Source organism: Falco punctatus (genome assembly GCF_963210335.1).
Source record: "Falco punctatus genome assembly, chromosome: 1".
Lineage (NCBI taxonomy): Eukaryota > Metazoa > Chordata > Aves > Falconiformes > Falconidae > Falco > Falco punctatus.
Window position 1 is genome coordinate 22447526 of NC_137580.1, and position 25981 is coordinate 22473506.

The 25981-nt window shown below is 37.1% G+C and overlaps 1 protein-coding gene across 25 annotated transcripts in view; it reads left to right on the forward strand.

Annotated features, from left to right (window-relative positions):
• The window catches only part of CAMK2D (calcium/calmodulin dependent protein kinase II delta), a gene marked incomplete at its 3' end in the record, with an annotated part of 209310 nt that overhangs the window by 106017 nt on the left and 77312 nt on the right, over positions 1 to 25981 (forward strand). For 10 of the 25 annotated variants that reach the window (XM_080373680.1, XM_080373687.1, XM_080373698.1 and 7 more), the window contains 9 exons: positions 2612 to 2714; positions 9024 to 9107; positions 10091 to 10185; positions 11758 to 11880; positions 12907 to 12990; positions 13725 to 13767; positions 15165 to 15287; positions 17726 to 17763; positions 25236 to 25277. In XM_080373680.1, the coding sequence (XP_080229806.1) occupies positions 2612 to 2714; positions 9024 to 9107; positions 10091 to 10185; positions 11758 to 11880; positions 12907 to 12990; positions 13725 to 13767; positions 15165 to 15287; positions 17726 to 17763; positions 25236 to 25277 (735 nt within the window). Of the gene's footprint in view, positions 1 to 2611; positions 2715 to 9023; positions 9108 to 10090; positions 10186 to 11757; positions 11881 to 12906; positions 12991 to 13724; positions 13768 to 15164; positions 15288 to 17725; positions 17764 to 19246; positions 19280 to 23553; positions 23614 to 25235; positions 25278 to 25981 lie in introns of all 25 variants that reach the window. The other 15 variants (XM_080373703.1, XM_080373696.1, XM_080373685.1 and 12 more) reach the window with 7 other exon arrangements.

Sequence of the window (25981 nt, forward strand, 5' to 3'; positions counted from 1 at the left end):
AAAAAAAAATCTTTTTTTTTCCAGAAAGAAATCAACCTGTTAGTGGCAGTTTTTCTTTAACAGATGGTAGAAGTGCACTTCCGTATAGTTATTCTAGATCTTGGAAGTCAGCAGCATTGCTGCTTTTGTGAAACTCTTACGATTATGACCTTTTTGCATTCCCCCACACCCCCAAAGTGAATACTCTAGTTATATTCAAGGAAAAATACACAGAGGGTTAAGTACTTGATCTCGAAGAACCAAAGACCTTTGGAAAAATAAGGCATAAATCACATTATTTTAAGTAATTTTAGTAGTTAATACTGCCATTCTACATGCTTGACTGCAGCCAGTCTGCTGGTAACACAAGGTGACACTATTGAATCCAAAGTACGAGTCCTGAGGGGCCCACACTAGGCTGTTAATGTTTTCCAAGTAATTGCAGTCATTCTACATTAATGCATGATAATTATCCAGTATGCCGCTCGTCATCCTGAAATGACAGCTGCATGTTGTTTGAGTGCATAGTCCCACACAGCATTGCCCAAAAGGCTGTTGGCTTTGGCATATGAGTAAATCAGGAAATCTGCTTCAGCTTCTGTTGAAACATACTCACCTATGACAATGGTATTTCTGCAGAGCACTTTGATTGGCATGGTAAGGACATGTAATGTAATGAAAAAAAAAAATATCCCAAGGCGGGCGAACAAACCAGAAAAAACCCAGCAGCACAAAACTTTTGAATGGAAATTTTGAATGGCGTCACATGTTTCAAAATGGTGTGCTTGGTAGGTTAGTGCTTGTGTTTCAACCAAGAGGGTGAAGCATTTCACTGCTTTTGGCTTGCTGAAGGTCACAACCGAGTAGGATCATCCATTGCTTTAAGAGGTTTATAGAAGTGCATTTCGGGCAGTAATTACTGTAAACTTCTCTCGCTCTGATGGGAAACCTTCAAGAACTGAGTGCCTGTACGTTGCAATCAGCGTAGTTAACTGACAGGCAGTGTGACATTGCTTAAATTGGTCTTGATGAACTAAAGAAGAGTCCTCAAGCTATTCAGTCGGTGTTTGACATAATGTAGTCAAAGTGGTTTCTGATCATTTAAGTGAATATAAAGATTGTATTTTGTTCTGAGAGACCTTAATCTCAATTTTAAGAACATGTGGAATTAGAAGATTCATCAAGTAACTATTGATGAAAGGTTTTTAAACCTGTCTTTTCTGTGACGTAGCAACAAGGGGTAAGTGACAGAATGGTGTTTGTAAATTGCTGAAAAAATGTTCCTTTACAGTTTGGTGAGAGGGGAAAAAAACCCCCACCGTTAAACTACAGTTTGTCAGGGCCAGTTGTGTTGTTAATTAATAGAAGTATCACAGCGGTTTAGGTCTTAATTAGGCTCAAGCATATTTTGCTGCATACTTGACAGATGTATTAAAGATAGCCTTTACTGAAAGAAGCTTATGATCTTTAATTGTATCCAAGCTCTGTACCTGCATGGGATTAACTGTAATCACATAAATAGTCCCTTGGAAAACTATATGATTGCTTCTGGGTTTAAAACAAAATACTCGTTTAAGAGTTTGCAGGATTGGGTCCCCAGTCCCAGACTGGATATAGTGAATTGTCTTGTGATAGATCACTGCAAAAATTGCTTTTGGAAGAGTCACAGCAATACCCTTGAAAGTGAGGGTTTGTTATATTGTAAATGTAGAATGAAACCTTCTTTCAAAATAATGGAGATAGAAGACAAAGGAATGGCAAGAAAATGCTATAGAGGTCACAGTTCTCTGAAATAACCTGTTGAATTCTACAGTATTGTGTAAGGTTTTTTTAAAAAAAAGTTAAGGTTCATAGAATAAAGTTGTCTTTGGACAATTTGCATTTGATGTATTTGCTAAATTAAGTTAAAAGAATATGTTATCAACAGTAAAATGAACACCATTGTTATGTTCAAATCCTTTTAATTGTGTGAGTGTACTGTAGCATTTGATTTTGGATGTGACCAACGTACCCTAAAAAATAACAGAAGTGGGAACGTTTTCAAACTTCCATTCTTACTTGTAATAGGTTCTCTACAAGCAAAAAAGTGGGCATGCTGTTTTTGCTGAAAGATTTGCAATGTAAATACACCTGCCCTCTAAATACAAATACAGTAATATGTCTGCTGTTGTTAGGCTGTCATGCAAAACATGTTTATGTTTGACAGTTATAGATGCCTGATCCTGCAAACTGCATAGGTTAGCCTAGTAATCCAAGAATACATCTCTTTTGGGGTTTTTCTGCAGCATTTTTCTAGTAGTGAGCTCTTAGGAGTCTCTGAATTGTCCTATCACACAAACAGGTGTCGCAGCTCCATATGACCATTCTCCTCTGGTAGATCTGCACGCTGTCCTTAGTCATGCTGTCATGGGATTGTGACGGCTGTTTACAGGCCTGGTGCTTCTTTCCAAGTAGGAATGGAAAGTGCATTTTTTGGTATTTCATGGAGAAAACACAGGGTTTTTTTCTCTTTTTAACTCCTTTAAGTATTTGTTCTTTTCCAGACCACCATAATTAAAAAAAAAAGTGAAATCCCGTATAAAATATATTTACTTATCTTTTCATCTCAATTTTTTTCTCTCTCTGAATAAAGCCTGAGAACTTACTTCTAGCTAGCAAATCCAAGGGAGCAGCAGTAAAACTAGCGGACTTTGGGTTGGCTATAGAAGTCCAAGGAGAGCAACAGGCTTGGTTTGGTAAGTAATTTTTTTTATCCCCTCACCATTTATTCAGCATAGCCATTAGGCCTCTCAAAGCACCCAAACTCCTACCCTAGTGTAAAACATGCAGCTGTGTGATTACTTGATATGTAGCATTAAAGGATACCTTGTTCGTGGTTTGATCCCTACAGCTGACTACACTTTAGACCAGGGGTCCTCAAACTTTTTAACCAGGGGGCCGGTGTGCAGATGAAGTGGCAGGCAGCCATCTGCGGCTGCTTGGTTCCCCCCCCAACCCGCAGCAGCGGGTAGGTGGTGGAGTGGGGGGGGTCTGTAAATATCGGGGGCCGGACTGAGGACCCTGGTGTGCCGTATCCAGCCCGCGAGCTGTAGTTTGAGGACCCCTGCTTTAGACCTTTTTCTCCAGTAAAAATGTTATCTGTAATTCTAACCGAATTAAACAGAGCTTGGCAGCAGACCTTATTTATTGAAAAAAAAGAAAAAAAGAAAAAAAAGACAAACAAGTATCCCCCAACACTTCAAAAGTGACCTGTGGCTATACTTCCAAATCTCAGAGCTCTCTTTGACAAGAAGTAGATCTGCCTCATAGCCTCCTCTTCACTAGCAGAGGGGAAATCACCTTACCAAATTACATAAAATGATCTAGGAAAAAGTCTCTTACGTTGGCACAGCTGTGTTCATCCTGGGGATTTTGCCAGCACAGTGGGATTGGTATGGGGTAGGACGGAGGGAGAGCATTTTAAAATTCATGCTTCTAGTAAATACAGCTTTACAAATGTCCCTGTTGCATGCAGTTTTAAGTTCCATTGACATTTCTTGACCCTGAAACTTAGGTTTCCTGATTCTTGTCTTGTCCTAGCTGTTGTCAGCCTGTTAGTTTGACTTAGGTGCACATGAGTCTCTTCTCCTCCACTTTTCCTTGTGTATCTAGAAGAAGGAAATATGGGTGTAGAGCCTGGGAGGGAGATGGGGAGTTTCCACTTAGGTGCTCAGATGACTGAGGAGTTAAGCTATAGGTTAACACTGCTGAGTAGATCTGTCCAGTTGTCAAAACATGTTCTCTGTCAACTGGACATAGGTGAAAATTTTATTCTGAAGCACTTTGGAATGTGATGTGGAGAAAAAAAAAAATAAAAAGTTTTTTGAGTACCTGAGGCTGTAGAGAGTCATCCACAACCAGATCTTGCTGTGACAGTACAAGTTACCTGTCCCAGCTCTTTATATTGCTGTCCTAGAGGTGACTTCCCCTTCACACCTGCAAGTAAAACTGTTCATAAAACTGTTCTTTGACCCACTGAGGTGAAAATAAGCTGGCTTATTAAAAATGTACAACACATGTATAAGCATCTCACATTAATAGATTATGGAGAGCATAAACCCAAGAAGGTAAAGGGTGGTTAAAAGCATCTGGACCCTTACACAGTTGTCTGGAAAGGGTTGTCTACCCATAGCTTACGAACATCTTCTGAAGTTGGAACTGGAGTTTCTCGGCCACTTCAGTGATTTTGAAAACATTATCTTCATCTGTAAGGGATCTGTATGCTTGCTTGATGGTGAAGGTGACAAAGATGTATGGGAACATGGAAGCAAACTCGTGTGTGTGCATCTGAGAGCTCATTCTGTGCTCCAGACCCGCTCATGAAACGTTGGAAAGGGAGGGTGTCTGCCCTCTTGAAGGTGGCAATTGATGGGGTGAACTAGGTCTCCAGAATCAATACCTGGAATGTATTTTACGTGTCCTCTACAATGCTCTGCTTCAGGTTATGAGAAGAGGATAGGAGTAGTGACTTAAACATTACGTGTTTCTTTGTAGTTCCAGTAAACTATTCCTTCCTTTTTTTTTTTTTTTTGCTAATTAAAAAAACCAAACTGCTAAGTGCAGATTATTTGTTACAGTTAACAGATGCCCAAAGGAAGATGGTGGAAAAAGATTTAATACTGATTGTTTTAAATAATAAGGCATGTACAAATGTGATGCGTCTATCTCATGTACTACCCTTTTCGAACAGATGTGACGCACAGGACAAAATTTGTTTTGTAAATCCCAGGACGAAAAAAATACAGAATAAAATATTTATAGCAGCTACCTATTCTCACTTAAAACAGCTAGAAAGTGCAGTTTAAAATTAAGCAAAGTGATTGTGAGTTTGCTGTCGACGCCTAGAACAAAAGCACGAAGGTTTTTGTGCAGGCAATGGCCTGAGAGATTGAGTGTTTGAAATCAAGGATAAAACTACATGTGGATGCACAGGCAGTACCATTGGACATATGTTGGTAGCTTTATAAGCTAGCCTGTTGTTTCAAATCCCAGCCTTTGTATAAATGGATTTCAGTAATCCACAAAAGACAGAAGAGATTGCTCCTGTACATTAACAAATAGGCCAGTACAAGAAGAGTGGAACAGAAATAACACAAAACACAAGTGATTTCTTACAATGACAAAACATCAGGTAAACAAGAAGCATCTCAAGAAAAAGCAGAATGAACTTTAGGGGATATTTTCTGTAGATAATACATCTGTATGGATGCAGGTGATGCCCAGGAGGTTGCAATTTCCTGTAAAATCTTGCACGTTATTTTTTGGTCATTTGGTTCTTGTGAAGTACTTGGTTTAGATGTGTGGCATCATGAGGACTGCCGTGCAGAACTTGGTAGAAAGGAGATTGAACAGAACGTCTCCAAAATATATGTGTAAGAAGAACAAGCTGGCAGCAAGGTAATAGAAATAAATTAGTCTAATGTGGCTCTGTTTTTAAATTTGTGGTGTTTGGTAAGACTAGTACGTTTTCTACCTCTTCTGGAACTTCCTCTGCAAAACCTTTCTGTAATGGTCTGAGTGCCTGCCTTCATCTTTACGACTGCTTTAACAAGGCAAAACATGAACTCCAATGTTCTCAACGTTTTGAACTTTTTCTTGCTTCCTTCCAAAAGATTATCTGCGTTCCACTGGATTCTGCAGCACTTAGTGACTCATGGCATGCTCTGATTCTAAGTATAGCTCTGCATCAGTGTGTTGGGTTTCTTTTCTCCTTTTTTTTTTTGTTCTTTTTTTTTTTTTTTTTTTTGAGTGTAGCCCTCTGGTGTGATGATTGCTTTTCTGCTTAAACCATGGTATGCCTCAGCAGGAAACTGGCTAGAGCTCCGTGTGTTTGGGTATAACAGAATACTTTCCTGGTTTGCATGTTTGTAAAACAAACCTGTTCGTTGCCTGTTTATAGAAAAGTGTTTCAGGGTTTAGTTGAAACACTCCACCCTGTTAGCAGGTGTTTAATGTACTGGGAGAGTGTTGGGCGGGCTCAGCTGACTCACAGAGGCAGGTGACGAGTTGCCCCTCACTGAAGTCAGTGGAAGGACTGCAGTTAACTCATTGGTAGCTAGATTTAGTCCTAGTTGCATCTCGTATTAAATTAAGTCCAGTCCTACAACTGGGACTAATAGACACCACTTAATTCATTTGTGTAGCTTCACTAAATTAGTTTGCAAGCTGCGTTAAATGTAGGTTGTCTACATTTAAGTCTTTTGAATCCAGCTGTGCAGGAAGAGAAGGCTGCCTGCCCTCAGCTTACTCTCAGCTGCTTGCTCTTGCTGCTTGCTGCCACCTTCTCCGTATCATCTCACCAGACTGCTCCTTTGAATTTTTATTCTGGAGTCAAAGGGAGGTGCGTTAGCAAAGATGTACAGCTTCATGCAGTTTAAGCTAACATGGTTTGTCCTGCCATTTTATTTTGGGATCTTTGCGTGACTGGTGCTGAGAAGGCAGTAAGTCTGGCAGGGGAATGATGAAAGCACAGGGCACATCTTAGAGCAGTAATCTCTTCTGCTGTGTGTTTAAGATGCATCTGTCTGCATTAAATTAATTTTATGTTGTAGGATTATAGTTAACCCTCAGTCCAGGTTTGACTCGTGTCACTATTTATGAAGTTAAGTATATATGTAATCTTTGCATAAGAGGGTTTTGAGACTGTAAGCTGTTTAGGCTGAGTAACATGCCATCTCATGTACACAGGCACCACTGAACTGAGCAAGGCAGAGCATTTGTCTTGGGCCCCTGAATGCTTATTTAAATAGGAGTGCAAGGTGGCACAGTTTTTTCTAGACACTGTACAGTCAGTCACAGTTTCCAGCTTTGCAAGTTGCTTTAGCCAAATTATTACTATTGGCAATAGTTCTCTGAAAAGTATACACACATATTGGGTTCCCTCTGACCAGTTATAGAATTACCTGATAAATAAATTGCCAATTTCAGTATGTTTTTTTCACTGAAATAATAACTCTTCTGTGTTTGCTGCTTTAAACAACTTCAGCATATATATTATAACCATACCAATTACTTCTGTTCAGACCCATTCTGTATCTTCATCAAGAGATAAAGTTAGCTAAGTTCTGTATTTATTTTTCTTTAAAGCTTATTTTCAAGTGATGCATGGTAATGTTTATAGAGCTATGGTAAGTTTGAAAGTGGAGGCAACTTCACTTCCCCTTTACAATGAACAAAAATGTTAATGAGGAGCACTACAGCCAAGAAGGCATATGAAACATCACTTTATTTAAAGCTACTTAGAACATCCATTTTTCATCTTCTCAAAGGAGCTTACGATGTGTTTCCTGTATGATAGTACTCTTTAACAGTTCATAGCTCTCATATCAGGAGACTGCAAAAAACAAGCTTATTTTTCATGAAAGTATTTTAGCTATGTTCTCAGTAGAATATAGAGAATGTGTTCGTTCATTTCCTCCTCCCACTCCAAAATGATTGCCAGCTGCAGGGCAAAGACTTCCTTTTTCTGTAGCTATACACTTTATACATTATCACCGTCTCTCATAAGTTCTGTGGAACCCAGTGTGGTATGTCAGAAATGACATGTGGTCCTTCACAAAAGCCACAAAATTTTCGCCTTTTAAGAATTCCCAAGCATTTATTTTAGGCAAAGATGCTTGAAAGAACAGACTTACTAAATGAAATAGTACAGCACGTCGTGAAGTTTTTATCCTTTACAGTGTCCTAAGAAAAGTCTACATTTATACCTACATTCTGCATTTCTCCTAAGAGAAAGTAGCACTGCTGGTAGTGAATAAAGAAGGAGAAACATACAAATTTTAAAGGCTAGATTACTTCAGAGATTGATTTTTGTCAACTTTTTAAAGAAGGTTCCCAGAAGTGGAATAAATGCACGGAAATGAGTTTTGCAGTGGAAAGTTCGTAGCTGTGTGAAATACAAATGGCAAAGGTGGTGAGAAGGCTGAGCCCTAAGTTGGTGGTCTTCATACTAAGTAACAGCCAGTTGTGCTCCTGTGAAAGCTAATCCTGAACATCTCAGAACATTTACTTTGCCACCATCTGGCACTGGCTGAATTGAGTTTCCACTTACGTGTGAAGAAATTTGAACAGTGTTTATACTTTCCTGTATTCAAAATGAGAGCCCTCTCCATACATAAGCTTTTCTTAAATCTTAGCCCTACATGTTGTTTACTCAGAAATCTGCCCTCTCATAAGACTGAATAGGGCTCTTTAAATGTAGCTTCTTATAGCTACGATGCTGTAGCTTTGCTGCCCCTCTGTTTTGTTAATTAATTTCCCATAAATGTCAGTGGAAGTACTCTGTGTGTGGTAATAGTCTTCACAGCTGACAGCTGATGGACTCCCAGAAATCTCATTCAAGTCATGTTTCCAGTCTTAATTTTTATAGTTTGGGGGTATTTTAAAAGAGCCTAAATTAGGCTAATGATTGAAAAAAAAAAAAAAAAAAAACACGCAAAAAACCAAAAAACCCCACAGTAACAGGCTTTGGCATGCATGGTGTGAATTTTCTGTCTTTCATTATCTCTGAGGGGATCACTCAGATAATGTTTCCCACACCTCCCGCTACCCTGTTAACTTTTTTGACCTTGACCCTGAGCCAGATGCATTTGCACCCCACTACTGGATGTCTTGCTACAGTTTATAGCAATGCAGAACTCGGGAAAGACGTTTCATCAGCTATCTCCTAATCTTTCTGGAAACCTTCATCTGTTGCGCTGGCACCAGATCCTTGATAACACTGTTGAATCTGCAGTACTAGTGTAGATGGGGAACCAGCTGGTTTTTTGCTGGCCTCTTGATTCTACCAGATGTGGTGGCAGAAAGGGATGTGCTAAGTCTATGTAAGTGTTCTCGTTATTGTTCATTCTGGGTGATTCACTGTAAAAAGAAAGCAGTTCTTTGTTGGTCAATGCAGTTAGTGGTCAATGGCTTGGGAAATAATGTCTTGTGGGCTGAGAAGAGAATCACTTAATTTTTGCAGAGCACGTACAACTTTTGAGAATCGTTGCCTTGCCTTTTGACAGGCTTTGCTGGTACTCCCGGATACCTTTCTCCAGAGGTGTTACGAAAAGACCCTTACGGGAAACCTGTGGATATGTGGGCATGTGGTAAGAAATTACTCTGAAAGATGATGTTCGGTCCACCGTAAAGTATTTTAAGGGAGAGAGATGATGTCTAGAACACCTTATTTTTTGCATCAGATAATACATGTATAGGAAAATTCAGTCTTAATTTTTAGAAGAGGTAATTTTTTGGTTTTCTACCAGCTTTCTTTTTTTTTTTTAATTATTTGTGAAGATGTGTTACCATGGCATTCTTGGCTGTGTCTACACAACACACTTTTCACCAAGTATTAAAAAAATAGCTGCAGGCACATGATGCCTAACTAGTTAGAAAACATAACAATTCATACTGTGAGCTAGGCCCTAGTTTTGGTTCACAAGCAGCCTAAAATCCAATCTGTTCATATAATATAACTGCAGTTTTAAACTGTGAAACAATGTTTTGTGAACTTCAGTACAGAGCGATTACTTTATCATCCAGTTCTTGAAACAGTGTGGTTTAGCGTACTGCCAAGTGGGGGCTAGCTAGCTGAGAACAATTGGTGGTTTCCTAATTTTACTTCTACGAACACTTACTTGATGGTATTTATGAAAGCATTTTCCTTTAGTCACAGTGAATCCTCTCTGCAAGACTAGCAGATGGACTTTTTAATATCCTATTGAGCATGTATTTATAGAGATAAATTGAGTTGCCTGAATTTTCATTGCATGAGATTAGTTAAAACACAATTTTACAGGTACCAGTACAAACCATGATAAAACCAGAGGTAAAGAATGCATTTTCCTAGAACGTTCATGAACATTGGAAAATATTTCTCCAGCCAGCAGTGTGGTCATTACTGCCATCACTGTATAAGAGATTATCTTGTAAACCCTACATTTACTGTTTTCTCCAGTATGAAGGGAATATTTTTCAGTAGCTAGGATAATACTAATGAGCCATTTGTTCTACATGCTTGTCAGATGCGAAACACATTTCTGGGGTTTGTTTCGTGAAATCATATAATACTACTGTGGATTTTCTTTAGGTGTCATTCTGTATATCCTCCTGGTGGGATATCCTCCTTTCTGGGATGAAGACCAGCACAGGCTTTACCAGCAGATCAAGGCTGGTGCTTATGATGTATGTACTGTACTCTGTCTATTCAATTATTTTTAATGTACTTCTAAACAGGCTTTCTAGAGTGAAAAGTAAAATCAGAATTATTTCCTAAATACTTTTTTTATTGCTTATTTTTATGAACCACTCAATATAGTAAATACTGCTTTAGTAACATGAACCTTATTGGAACGGGAACATCCTATGCTAATTTAAGTCTGATTCCCCTATGGCTCCAAGTTTTTGTTAAGTCTGGTCCTTGTATAAATCATGCAAGCTTATGTAATCCTGACAAGCTTGTTCAGACCTCTCTAAGCTCCCAGGGACCTGTGTTTTTCCTTGTAGTTTATCACTTCAACCAGTCAGTTATTCTAAATTGTTTTTAAGAAGTCTTAAGCTTCCTAAACATACATCTTGATGCTGTTGTATTGACCACCTTTGGAAATAGAAGCTGCTATAGAGCATTTCAAAAGGAATAGTTTCATTAATTACGTGTATTCCAACAAAAAACATTACAGCTGTTGGTAAGTAAGAGCTGATGATTTGGTGACATTGTGAAGTTTGAAACATCATCTATTTATATTACATTAAACAGACAGAAGGCTGTTCGTCCTCAGCTTTAAGTAATTTGTCAATGATGAAGTGAAAAAGACACAACCTTGTAATTTTAAGCTCTTATTTGCTTCCAGTCCTGGGTGGTGATGGCTGAAAAAAGGGAGTTGTTATGCTATGGCCTTTTACTGAAAGTAAACTTATGGTCTGTCAAGTCTTCTTCCTGGTGAACAAGTAATCATACAGTAACAAATGGGGTGACAGTGGGGAATTACGGTTTCAGCCCAGAGGGCAAGAACTGAGGTGCAGAGACTGAGCTATGCACCTTGCATTGGACAGACATAATACATACTTGTGATGTACTGTGCCAAGGTAATATCAAATCCCTGTTGTCTAAGAATAAACATTTTTAATATTGGAAAACACAAAATCCTCCAGGTTAAGGTATGTTCACAAAAGCAGTTTAGGACATGGAATTTTTTAGTTTCATTTGCTTTTGAGCAGGTGGTTTGGGTCGCACATATAAATACTTTACTGAGCATGGAGGTGTTAAATTCGTAACTGGTTAGATTTGTATACCATAACTATACAGTTAGCATTAAGGTTTACATTGAAAGAAAGCAAACAAGGAGTTTGAATAATAATGCTTAGAATTTTTGTCTTTATTAAAAAAGAAACTGGGACCGTATTAAGTGCTGTATGAACATATGCCTCTCAGACAACTAGAATTTGTTATTTTGTCTGCTGTTGTTATTTTATACTATGAATTTTAGCTATGAATTTCAATTGGCATTATTGCAAATAGAGAAATACTGTCCATTCGAGCCAAATAAACAACAAGTCAAAACAGTATAGAAGAAAAACATTATTTATAAAACTGGCTATTTCAAACTTTTTTAGTTGTGGTGAACTGCATTTTTCCCCTTAAAGCTGGTTGGATGTACTAGCCATCAATGTTACAGAAGTAGTACCACTAAGTATCCTTAAGTAAAATTGTGTAAAGATTATACAAGTTAATATACACAAAGGTATTTTTTTCTTAAGTTTCCCTCACCAGAGTGGGATACAGTGACTCCTGAAGCAAAAGACCTTATCAATAAAATGCTTACCATCAATCCAGCAAAACGTATCACAGCATCAGAAGCACTAAAGCATCCATGGATCTGTGTAAGTAATTTCTACAGATTTAACAGGATAGTTCAGCAGACAAATCAGCTTACAGTTTACTTCAGCACATAGTGAAGGTGTTCAGAGGATAATTTTTATCCTTAGTCATGCAGCTGTGTAACTAGGGGAGTGTAAAATTGTAATTATACAGATACAGTCAATAGTGTCACATATTGAGGTCTCAGCCTGGGATAAGATTTTTTTAAAGAAATGAGCTCTGGTGCCTTGATTTTGTCATGCAGAAGTTCACTGCCAAAATTAGACCATTATTTTCGATTCTCAGAGAAAAAAAAAAAAGTACAAGGAAGTAACTTTTGAGCTAAGTAATGCTTTGCATCTTCATTTCCCTGTAACCATTATGATAAGCATGAAATGTAAAGGTGGGAAATTAAGGGACTTTTTAATAAAAAGTTAATTTGCAGTTAGCAGAGGCTACCTGGCTGTTACTGGATCCGGGACTACTTTCCAATTCTCAGTGCTTTCTATACTTTGACTTTGCAGGTAGTCTGGGCTGATACTTTGAAAGTCACAAGACATACAGCTGGTTCCCAGCTCTTTATTCATTCCAGTAGGCTGCATTATCTTGCCTTTAAAATTGTGATGCAAATGAAGTTGAGTTAAAGGGAAAATGCAGATACTGCTGAATTTCCTCTGAAAATATTTCCTGCTGCTGTACCTCACCTAGTATCACTAATGCTAAGGAAAAGTTTCCTTAAAACACATTTCCCAAAATCATAATTCAGAATGTTACTTTGATTACATTTATACAGCATAATCCACATTCTAAGATTTTGTGGGTTTCTTAGTCCCTGTTTCTTTCAAGAGGACTTCACACATGGAAAAGGCTGAGTAAAATGAGACCTTGGTTTTGTTGATTTGGAAATTTCCCAAATGTGTAGAAACCTGCACACAGCGATAGTCAGACGGTGTTGGACTATGTGGGTTGTAATATGTATATTGTAGAGTAAATAGAATGCTAGACGTCTGGCTGGGTGTGTTAAAATTATTATTTCCTTCTTCTCTTAGCAACGTTCTACTGTTGCTTCTATGATGCATAGACAAGAGACTGTAGACTGCTTGAAGAAATTCAATGCAAGAAGAAAACTAAAGGTAAGAACAAAAACTTCTGCAAAGATGAGTAGCTAATTTTGGAAAGATAAAAGAATATTGCCTTGTGGTCCATGTGTAGAAACAAATGGTCCCTAAGCAATTTTTTTTCTGGAATATTATACTTAAATTAACTATTTGATAGATGATTGGCTTTTGGCATGAGGATCTTAAAGTTTTCATGACAGTGGATAAAACATAGCATAATTTTTTTGGATTCAAAATAGTAACAATGATCTTCACTTATACACATTAAAAATATTTTGTTGAAGGAAAATGCTTAAGGTTATTATTTTACATCATCCTTTGTTTTCTCCTGACCAGACAGAAAAACTTTGCAGATGTGAGCTTTTCAAATTAGCACATCAGAAATAAACTCTTCTTCCCACCTAAAAAAATACCTACGCACATTAGCAAAGTCTGTTTCATATTCAGATATGTATTTTGCTGATAATTACTGTGCCTGTGAGTGCTCATGGTTTGTGCATTACATACCCACAACTGGTAAATGTTTGAGATTATCAGGATTGCTGATAAGTGTGCAATGAAGAATAAATTACAATTCATGCACCCATGACATCACCTAGGATAGGTAATGCACAGACAGTCCATTCTTTCAGGGTTAATTTAGTAATTGATGTAATTTACAAGTGTGTTTTCCTTTTTGTTGTGTCGTGTTCACATTCAGAATTTTACACAAGTGTGATGCTAATTTGAGAAAATGTATATGTACACAGGGGGCCATTTTGACAACTATGCTGGCTACCAGAAATTTCTCAGGTATGTTCATTGAACTCCAAAATAATACGGTCTTTATGTTCTGATGTCTGTGATGACTGAGATTAATTAGGATTCATTAGTACAGAAAGATCTTTGTTATTCAGGAGCATCTAAATGTGATGTATCTTTTAATTGTTTCCTTTGCAAACAAGAGAATTTAAACTACTTGGGCCAAAAAGAATCTCTTGTAGATGCCAGTCTAATTTTTACTTTTTTTTTTTAGTGCTGTCTGTCAAAAGACAGTGTTTTCCTGTCTGTTTTGGTGGAGGAAAATTGAAAACAAAGCATATAGCTCCACATGCACAAGTATCACCAAACAACATTTAAAAACTTATTTTTAGATACCTAAAATATCATTCCAGGATTCTGCTGCATCTTGTGTTTAAAAAAAAATAATAAATGTTTATTCTTTATTACTTTGCTAAGCAGTAAGAAACACAAAATGAGTCCTTTTCATTCTCTTCTAATCCCTAGCTTGATATACAAGAGATGTTTCCTCTTTATGAAATAAAATTTTGCAGTGATATTCCTGGAGATTCAGATCTTTACACTAAACAAGTTTTAATAGCAAAAGCTAAAATAAGCTTGCTGTAGAGTTAGAATTGTCCTCAATAGTAGTATTGCCAAAATTTTGATGCTATGCGGAATTTGTCATTTTGCCATTTGAGATTTCGAGTGAATAGTGAAAAAGAATGTCAAATTTAAAAATCAGTAATTTTACATACCCTCCTACTCTGTGACGTAACTGTTGGAGTGTAAGATAAATTAACTTACGGACAAAAACATAATAGTGCTTTGGGTATGTTTTTAATAATAATAACCACTGAATCATCCAAAATAAACATAGTATTTGAAGTATAATTTTATTCTTAGTTAATTTCCTATATTTAATACACACCTATAACACAGAAGGCTACATTTATGTAAATTACACTGGATCAGTGCTTAATGAATTGCCAGTATCTGCCAATTCATTTTAAAGGTGGGAATGCTGTAGGCTGCAAATTTTGTGAAAATGAGTGATTATTAAATATCAAATATATCATTTATCATCACCTTTCATAACCGTCACTCTCTATGTATATGTAAGAGTCAATTTCAACTTTCATGAACCAAAAAAAGCTGAAGTAATACTAAAAGAGTATTTCAGCATGAAAAGCAGACAGGGTTTTTGGCTTTGTTTCGGATTTTTTTTCACCTGTCATCTCTGTTTTACACCACAATGACCCATATTTTTCCTTGATGACATTTTATTTTTTAAGTTGTTTATTCATTGTATTTCATTGCAAAGCATGCTTTTGAAGGTCATTTGTCCATAACAATGTGGTTATAAAAGTGTTTTATTTTCCTTTTTCTTTCTTCCTTTTATGTGGAATGTATATTTCTTGTGAGGTAAGACCCTCAGCACGTGAAAGGAACATCTTTTTCCTCTTCTAAATCAAAACTGCTGTTTGTCCTAAGTCACTTTAATTTCTACATGTTGTCACAACACCATTTCTTTTCAGTTTGCTTTCTGGCCTGTTAGTGCTGCCTTAGGTTTTATTTATAGCTATTGCTTGTAGTTGCAAGAAATCTTTCATTGTGGGCTTAATTTAGAACATGCTAATTGCTTCGCTACTGCAAATCCTTTAAATATTTGATTTGTATGCAGTATCTGTGCTTAAAGAAAGATGCATCAAAATATTATTAAAAATACATTCCAAGCCAAAACCAACAAAGGCAGTTGAATATGGAATATGTCCTGTAACATGAAATACTGCATAATAATCCATACTAGGCACATTTTGAAGGACACGCTGGCAATGCCATAAACACAGTATTTGTAATTGTTGCTTTTGGTGCCCTCATTTTACTGGCTTTCATTTAATTGTTTACATATAATATGTAATGTTTGTTAAGCATTAAAAGAACTCAGAAATTTTGTGCACAGATTTAGCGAAAGGACCTAGGTAGTTATCAACAGCAGCTTATAAGAATTAATTGATGTTTTCCCATATTTTTATAAAGGCTGATGGTATAAAGCAGGCTTCTAAGGCAATGAACTTCTGGTTTTTTTGTTCTTAGGTTTTAGAAATAGCCCCCCCATTTGCTTTCCCTAAACGAATTTCTGAAGTTAATGGAGCGCCCGCAATATTTGTAGTAGTGTAAAATCTAAAGCCATGTTGCATCAGGTCCTGTAAGCACACGTTGCAACAGGATGGATCCTATCTCAAAAATACATGTAAACCAGCTAATTTTCAATATTAATTTATGATGTTTCTGTAAATGAAAATATAATGCAGGCAAATTTATTTTTGTTCATGTTAGTTGTATATCATAAGCCTTGTGATAGTTTTAATGGCAGTGTTGACTGATGTCCATAATTAATAAACCACATTTAGAGGGCTGATACATTAATGACATTATAAGCATTAACCTGGCTTCTCTTTCCAGTTTTTTTAATGTAAAAAACAGAGTAATGGACATCAGTTATTTCCGTGCCATTTCTGAGGTGATCTTACATTTTCTGTACTCTGAACCACAGCTAAATGAGCACTTAATGCAGATGCAGCCAGATAACAAGCCACAAGTACAAAAATTAACTTCAAGTTTAAACCACATGTTCAATAACTCCAGCATCCTCAGCGTGTTTGAGCATCTTTTGACTTGCAAGGTCCAACTGGTTTGGGGTTTTTTGTTTTAAAGAGGACGATGTCAGTAATGATGGGAGCTCTGTGTCAGCCCTGTCTCCTTTCGGTTATGCCAGTTTGTTAGCTGCAGCATTTCCCTTTCAGAAAGGCTTCCTACTCCTGAGCAAAACAGCATATACAGAACAGTACTTTCTTACAGCCTAAGCCATGGTACGCTTTCTGATAGGAAGATTGGGCCATAAACAACAATAAAAAGAAAAAATGCCAGGCTTGTTTTGTTATTTATTATTATTATTTGAGTCTTTGACAGTGAGTCATGAATCATTTACACTTTAGTGAAGTATGTTTGAATGTGGTAGATCACCCAGCATGTATTTCTGCTGTAAACGTTTTCAGGTTCAGAGCTGCAGCATGCTTGTCTGCACATTAGCCCTCCAAATTTAGTAATTTGGAATGATTTGGCCCCATTCTTGGTGCCACATTTAAGTGGTGAAATTTAGAGCCTAACACGTGGATAATGTTATGGCAAGCAAAATTTTGCCCAACAGTCCCCGCCGCTTTGAAGGAATTTGATCAGTGTGAGACATAATTCAGAAAATAACAGCTTTTTCTTCTATAGAAGTTGAAGCAAAGCCTACCATTTAACTCCCAGGAAGCACTCCTCCAAAGCAACACACTGCTAGCAAGTTGTTCTTCCTTTCTTATTTGCAACTTCCCTGACTTTTCACGCAGGGTGACTGATGCTGTTATGGTGGGAAATCCCCCCAAAAACATTGCTCAGAGATGCTTTTTTAAAACCCAGTTTACTTTTCGTTAGGTGGAATAGATAGTATTGTACCTCAGTATGCTCTTTAGATACCTTACTGATCTGATACTGGTTATTTTTATGTCACTGTCATATCAATAACAACATTACGATACCAGTGGGCTCTGCAAACACCTGCTCAAAGTCTTGGCCATCAGAATAGTACTTTTTCATAGCTGTATAAAACTATCCTCATCAACAATTATAAACATACTGCAGTTGAAAAAGTAAACGTATCCAAAGCTGCTTCTTTAACACAACCTGCTTCCATTTCCTCTGTGCCACCCAAGGAGGTCTCTGCTTGTATAAGCAGAGTTCACCTACAGCTTTAATCAGTGGAAAAAGAGATGTATAATCTGAAGTGTTGTAGTTTCTTAAATATTTCGTTTTCTATACTCAGCAACAAAAAGGGGAAATAAAAGCTAAAGTGTATCTGCAGCTGGGAGGCAGTGGGGCTTTGCTGCCAGCTGGTTGACCTCAGTGGTAACCACCTGACACTGAAATTATTTGTCTCGTTTTACAGCAGCCAAGAGTTTACTGAAGAAGCCGGATGGAGTTAAGGTAGGTTAAACATGTGCTTTAAAATACATTTTATTAGTCACCACCTATCTCTAACTTCTGCCAGTTTTTGGATTTAATTATTGGTATTTCTTTCCTTTATAGAATTTGTTAATAAGTGCTTCTTACAGTGTATTTGAAGTGATTGAAGTCAGTAGGTGAAGCTTAAAAGTGCAATAAAAGAGATATTTGGGAAACGATTTTAATAAGGAAGATAGAAAACTACGGGAGAAAGTGTTTTTCTTGCTATTTTAATGAAGCAATGAATGTGGAATTAACATCTCGGTGTTATTGATTAGCTTATAAATATAAATAATGGTTTGGTGGTGGGCATGTTAGTTTTTTAGGTATCAGTGTTTATCTGCAGCTCTATTGCCGCCATGTTTCCCCTTGACTTTTCACTAGATTTCATAGAAGACTAAAAAGTTGTCTGGTAGGCTTGGCTCCACATAAGGTGTATTCTGCCAGATGTACTTGCTATATTTGGCAGAACTTGAGGGGTTTACTCTCTCAACAAATGAGCTCATCCTGACCTCATAGACCTTGCTAAGAAGGGAACATTTTGGCAGCTTTCATACACGATTTAGAGCTCCTGTTCTCATGTCAGCAGAACCTGCAGGAGGAGAGATGCTTCACAAATGAATGTTCTGGATACATACTTTGAAAAACAGCCAGAAAAAAAAAAAACCAGCAATGAAAAATATTTTCTTTCTTTTCTTGAAGGGCTCCTGAAGACTAAAATAAGTGCCTCTAGCTTTCATTATATCATTCAAAAGATATTATGTGCTCTGTGTGTTTACTCAGAAGCGTGTCTTTGACCTGAATTTTAATTTTTTATTTAATCTTTTTACTTTTAACAAAACAGTGTACACTTGAATACCAAATATTTGTTCCTGTTCTCCCACATATGCGCACTCTTCCTATCAAAAAAATCATGAGATTGACTTAAAATGGAGTACACTAGGATTTCAGTGCTTCTCACGGTCAAGTAGAGATATCCTAGCTATATGGAGAAGCACACATTCAGTACTGTCATTCCTGTGGAAATTGCTTTATGTGTTTCATTGTGGAATATATAAATTTTATGTACTCTATCTGACCAGCTTTTCCTTTTTAAATATCATTCCTCCTACAGGTCTACGATGGTATTTCTTATATCTCAGTTTTGATTATAATATTGGAAACAATTGTTGCCAAAATTTTGCCTAAATTATATTTGTTGGGATTTGATACTTTGGTTTTCAGCACATTTGATGGGTCTGCTGTTTGTCTGCATGGTCATGTGGAGCAAAGGGAGTAAATTTACATCTGGGGAAGTCTATATTTTTCCACCCCTTTCTACAGCTTTAGCTGTCTTTTTCTTTTAATAATAATAATAATTTTAAAAAAAGCCAAAACAGAAATATACTGTACTCCATGCATTGATACTTCAAATCCAACCAGTCACATTTTCTTCTTTTCCTTTCTCTCTGACTGGTCAATTCAGAAAAGGAAGTCCAGTTCGAGTGTTCAGATGATGGTGAGGATCTTTATCGACAGACTTTTTTTCCTCCTGTGAAACATTCACACTTAGAAATCAAACAGTTGCATTTAGTTCTGTTAACATACCGTGAAAAGCTGCAAGACTTTAAAGTACAATCTTGTGAATTTTAAGCCTGCAGTTGCTATCTGCCATCCACAGTGAACTGTTCTGCAGTTCTTTCAATCAAGTTTCTTAACCTGGGGACATACAAAAATGAAAAAGTAGATGTAACATGGGCCAATGCAGCTGTCCTTAGTAAATAAAAATAGTAACAAAATAGTAGTCTTATAACAGCCCTCTATTAATTTTTAAAACCTCCTTATTTTAAAAACTAATAGTATTAATATCATAAAATGTAACACAAACCACATTGCACAGTGAAATTTATTTCTTTAATGGAACTACTGTAGACCAAGATGCCATGCTAAATGCTCAGGAGTGAAAAAAACCAATTTCACAGCCTTTCCATACTACACTTTCCCAGCTAACTTCCTTCACAGCTCAGGGCTTTGGCACAAGATGTCCCAACTGACAGTCAGTCTCAATAACTTCTCTTCCTCCTCAGCCTGCTCTGCAGTCTCGCGTTCATTAGGCCTCTGTGATCCCACACAGCAACTTACTCTATTCCTGTTTATTTAATGTTTTGGATTTGACTTTTGTGGTGTGTATGATGATCAGCTGTGATGTGCCAGCCAGCTTCTGTTGCTGCTGCTGTTAGAGAGAAGGCAAATACCCCTCCTCCACACCTTTCACTATGTACTCTCCTTGAAAAGCAAAAATTGCAGGTCAGGGCTGAGCAGACATGTAGTTATGTAGGCAAATAATCTGTTTTTTGGATGAACATAGAATTTCAGTGACAGAGTATCAGCGGTAGCAGTGTCCAAATGAGGGTTACCAGAAAGGTACTGTGGGGACATCTCTAGTATCCCAAAGACAAAGCGTGCTTCAACTTTTTATTACAGAAGTACCATGTGAAAGATTTAAGTCCCACAATACGGGTTTTGTTTCTTAAAATATTTTTATAATATATTGAAAAAAGACTAGTAATAATTCTACAGTCATGCCAAGCTGTTGGGAGCATTTGTGTGTGTCTCTCTTGCACTACTGTCAGACCTAAGAGAGTGGCTTTTGACCAGCGATGCATGAGTATAAAAGTTGTCCTACTTTGCCACAAATAGCAGGTCACCACTTAAGCACAATTCAACTTTAGTATAACTGTTTCATATGAAAATATTTTACTCCTTTTGGAATCATTTTCCTTTGCTGTTAAAAATAGATGAAAAACACACCACGTGTGTTCCTGTATTAATAAAAGCACGTGTATCTGTTCTGTGAGAGAGAAAGTATACAGGTTTATTGCTGTTTTCTCTCTTTAAGTTTCAAAGGCTTTTACCAAGTTCTGTTTACACAGAAGAAATAGCTGTATTTTGAATCACATTCTCTCTTTCTGCCTTTACTAATGAATGTTGTATTCTCAATATCTTACTAAGAAATTTGGATGTATTTCCTGCAGTTTTCAGCAGTAGCTATAATGGATATTGTTTATTTTTATAGGACTTTCACCAAGGGAGTATGGACCCAAGCCTGCTCTCCTTACTCAGGCAAAATTGGAATTGAAATTTGATTAACTTATTTTCATTATGTATTCAACAGCAAGCATTCATTTGGCATAGCACTTTTTTTTTTTCTTTTTGTATTACACTACTACTGAATAGAACTGTATGGAATCTGGTGAAATCTTCATTTCTTTACTCGTGTTTTTGCTTTATGTCTCTCTGCCTTTTGTTAGGGCCTTCTTATTTGTAGTCTGTTGATGACTACACTGTCCTAAAAATAGGAACTTGTAGTTATAACATGATGTGTAATTTTCTCTTGTTTTGTAAGATTTAGTATGCTGTCGAGCAATGTCGTATAGGTTCTCACTATTCCAAATGCTCCTGTAGAACTTTAATTTACTGAAGTGGTTGGGGCTTTTGTAAAGTTTTTCCTGAGTAAGGAGTTCAGGTTTTGCCCATCTCACAGTCCCATAAATACCAAAGCAAGTTAGTTGATATATAAAATACTTGCTAACACTTACATCTGCCCATGTATGACTTTATGCACAAATGTATTTATTCTCTCCTTGTCTTGAGTTCAGACACTGTTGCAACTTACGGCTGTAATTGTGCATAGGTAAATGAAAGTTACCAGACAGTAACACGCTGAGTTGGAGCATAAACACAACACTTGGAACACAATAATGACTCGTATTTTCTCTTAATGACAATTTCTGTAGAAAGACCACTGTTAAAAGAATAGTTTTCTCACCCAGCTGCTGTAGAGCACTTGAACTTTGATTTTAAATCAAAGAAAATTATTTTTATTCTGTGTGGGAGAATGGTTCCTATTAAATATTACTAAATAACATTTAGTGTCAATATAGTGTCCCCTGACATCAGCCAACAAGATTATTTTATATTATTCAAAGCCAGTTAAATGCTGGTTAAGATAAGGAAATTTGCAGTCTGTAATTAATGCAAATCCTGTTGACATTTCCATAATCTAGACATACCCTGAGTAAGATTCAGTTCAGCTGCAGGCTTAATTTCTGCAAGCAACATGTCAGCTGCCACACCTGTACCAAAGCAAAATAACCATCAAGAACTGCTCAAGTTCCGTGAGTTTCCCCAGTGGTTCTAACTCCTGAAGGCTCGAATTTAGCAAAGCCCTTGGCACAGACAAAACTTAAATCTTAGCCTGCATGCTGAGAAGCTGACCACTTCATCTGAGGCTACAGAGTCATCAGGAAGCTTAAATCACAAGTCAGATGTTTCATACAGAGCTCAGTTTGGTCCTCTGTTCTAGGAGTTCCTCTTTCTTTATGCCTTTTCATATATGTTACTTAGTATATTGCTATTTTCTATTTGGTTTAGAAAGGCTTTTCTTTTAGAAGAAAAACCACCAAATCTTGACCCCAAAATTGCTATAGTTTCTTTAAATGAAGAAGTTAATTATGGTTTTATAAAAACCATTAACAAAACAATTTTGGACTTTCTACCTTGGTTTCACACAGTTGTTATGAAGTACTGTGACTAGAAGGTTCAGTAGAACTTTTGGGGTTTTTTTTGATCAAAGTCTTTCCAGACAATATATATGTATACACTCGGTTCTGCATGCTGCTTTGGACTGCTCTTGTTAAAATTAGACATGACCAAAATGTACATAATACTTTTTCCTAATTATTGTTAAAGAAAAAAATCACATTTTTCAAACTAGTTTTACTGTACTTTAATCTTGCTTCTTAGTGCATGTAACAAGTGGCTCGGTACATTATTTTTAGTATTTCTGTTCTTTTCATACCATGGTATTTATGAAAGCTGAATCTTAAAAATGGATTTAAAGAATCAGATACGTTTAAACTTATTGCTAAACAGTTTCATTTGAATTAAGAGTGTGTATAAGTAAATACCAAAAGTCTTGTAAAGGTGTAGTGCTGTGCTAAGCCTAAAAATCAACATGAAACCTACATGTAAAGTTAAGCAGATGTGTACTGATTTGTGGAGTAAAGCTACAGATACTATAGTGTGAAACCTTACACTTTCAGGTTATAGTACCGAAATCAAAAGGCTGACACACAGTTACTGCAGGATTCTTAAGAGTGCAAAAAATCACAGCTGCCTATTATTTTTGTCTAAAATAACACCAGAAAGGCTAAAGGGGCATCAGCCTCTTTCTAGCATCAGTTGTATTTATTCAGATCAGGAATCAGTTATATTTATTCAAATCTGCTCCCAGAAGCCAGTAGAACATATGTATAGATGTCTGGAGAGCTGTGAATAATCAAATATTATTTATGGTAGTGATAGGTAATCAGAAATAAAGAACAACTGGGTGCTGCTATTTAATGCAGTTGCACGTCAAGAAAACACAGTGACTATTTAGGTCTTTGTTCAAACCCATATTACTTCTTTACTCCTCTGATATGTGATTAGCAGCTACCTAAAGGCTCCCTGTTCTTTTAAGTGCCGCAGCTGAAGTCATCTCTGCCTTCATATAGTGCATCTGAAAACCTGTAGCTAGCATGTTTGGAGAGTTTGCAGCTAGCTACTGGATCTATTGCTAGCGTTCTTTCAAGTTCATAACTTCATCTTTCTGTGATTCTTTATTTCCATATCTATATCTATATATAGATATCTATATCTGTATATAGATGTTCTATACAGAGAGATATAGATACGGTGCCTACCGTGAGTTCTAAGGCCTGTCTGTTTCTATTTTCTGCATACCTACAGATAAACAACAAAACGAACGTGGTAACCAGCCCCAAGGAAAATATTCCTACCCCGGCGCTGGTATACCTGGAATCTTCCTTCTCATGCTATCTTGAAGTTTTTGACTGTTTAACTGTTTTCTGTTTGTTCTTCCTTTTCTTTTCTTTTCTTTTTCTTTTCTTTTTCCTGCATTTACTCTGTTTGCTTTCTAAAAACAGTTTTTGGAAAAGCTTTTTGTTTGAATTATGCTTTTTTTATTTTTGTGAGGAAGTCCATTAGACCATGTTCATTGATAGAAAGTATTACATGGAAGCTGGATGCGGTAGAGTCATAGCATTTGTAACTGTAGTTGAATTTTTTGCATGCTGTGCCAGAAAGTGAGTAGAATGCGCTTTTATGTTGCTCTTAGCTCTTTGCCTGATGACTGTTTCCATATTTTCAATGCTAACCTTTTGCAGGGGGGCGGGGGGGGGGCGGGAGAAAAAGCAGCTCTGTTACTAAAAAGCAGCTCTATTACTTTCTCTGCTTTGTTTTAGTATAAGTATTGATATCAAGGAGAGCTAACAGGATTATTGCTAGGCTGCCATAAAATAGACCTTATTCAGATTTTCGTTTCATATTTCCTAAAACTCAGCAGGACTTTTAAGTCTTCACTGGGATCAAGAGGCTTTTAGTGCTGAACATTTTCGCTTGTTTTTCTTACATTTAAATCTGCAGGTGATGTTACTCATTATTAAGCTCCATTTAGGAACATACTACCAATCGGAGCGCTGTTCATGAATGTTTCTATTGCAGTCTTGCTTTTATTAGTAGCTCCTAATTGTTAGGCATACATGTATCACAAGGCTCACAAATACAAATGCCAGCACGTAAGTGCCCAGTTTGGTGAGGTATTGTTTCCTGTATGCCTGCATACATAGCCTTGAAAATGTAGGTAATTCACACTCATCAGCAGAGATTTTTTCCTCTGGAGCTTTTGTGCGCAGCTGGCACTGCAGCACACATGGCTAAGTAGTTTCTAAGGACCAGTTAACAGGTTTCGTGCGTGAGTGTATGGCAGTCTGTTCCCAGACATAGCCATGCACAATAGTCCATGCTGAAAGTATCTGCCATTTCAAAGATTATTTGATCTTTTTTTTTTTTTAAGGGAAAAGGATTTGGGGAAACGACACTTGAAAATGATGCCAAGATTTCTCTTGCTTGCTTTGATGCTGCTCTGCCGGGGCAGCAATTGCCAGTAAACTGTGTCTTCCAAACATAGTAGCATTTAGAGGTAGTTAACTCATCCTTAATCCTTATTGATTCTTCTGTATTTTTATTTGATTGCATAATACTAATACAAGCAAACATGCTTAAAGAAGAGAAGTGATTTCTGGCCACTTTGTCTGTCCTGGGCTGGACAGGAAAATGTGCCAAGCAAAGAGCCTCTGCAGGTCTCCAGAGTTTCAAAGCCCTGTATACATTGGTTCTGAATAAGGTCTCTGCATGCTGCTGCATTAGGTGAGATGGTCTTTTTTGCTGGCTTGCTGTTGAGGAAATCTGTATTAGAGACATCCAGTTTCACCCTCTGGGTAAGAGTTAACATTTGTTTTAGCTCATCAGTGTTCAGCGTTTGTGAGCTGGCTCTTTTTGCACTCCCTCACACTAATGAGAATGTATTTACCAATGGGAACTCTTTTTCTCTTTATTTTGTTCTTGCTCAGGAGCCCCAAACTACAGTAATCCACAATCCTGATGGAAATAAGGTATTCAGAAAGAATCAGCTCCATCTTGCTTTTCCACACCACACATCCCATCCACTATTCCACAGCAAAATAGGGCCTTTCCAGGAATTTATGAAGGAAAATCTCATTCCTGCATTTGTTACACCTGGTGTCTCTTGAGCCTGTTTTCATCTGTGTTCATCTGCTATGTGTGTCCTGCTGATCGCTGAGCTTCTGAAGCTCTTGGGGGAGTCGGTAGCGACTGGCAGAGTTCAGTACCCTGTGCAGCTAGGCTCGGGGAGCGTCATATCTCTCTCATTTCAGCCAAAAATGCTGCAGTCTGAGTAAAACCAAAGAATGCTGTTCTAAGAGTGCGGTGAGATTATACTGACAAGTTTTATGTGCAGTTGTCACCTTAGATAAAGATGTTATTTCCGTTTATCCCATCTGCTGTTTCTTAGCATGCTTACACACCATGTTGTGACGTGTCTTTTGCACAGGACTTTGGTTTTCTTCCATAACATCACTGAGCAGTTTAAAAAAAAAAAATAACATTTCAATTGACAAAGAGGTCTTTTGATTTTTATATGTTTTCTTCACGCTCTTTTCTTTTTCTTGTGTATTGTGATGTTTGCGTTTGGCAGCTGATTCCTAAAACGTGTTTTGTTTTGTTTTTTTCATGCATGGACTTGAAAATGGCCAGGAAATATCATCATTTTCATATAACACATGTTCCTAGGTTTTCT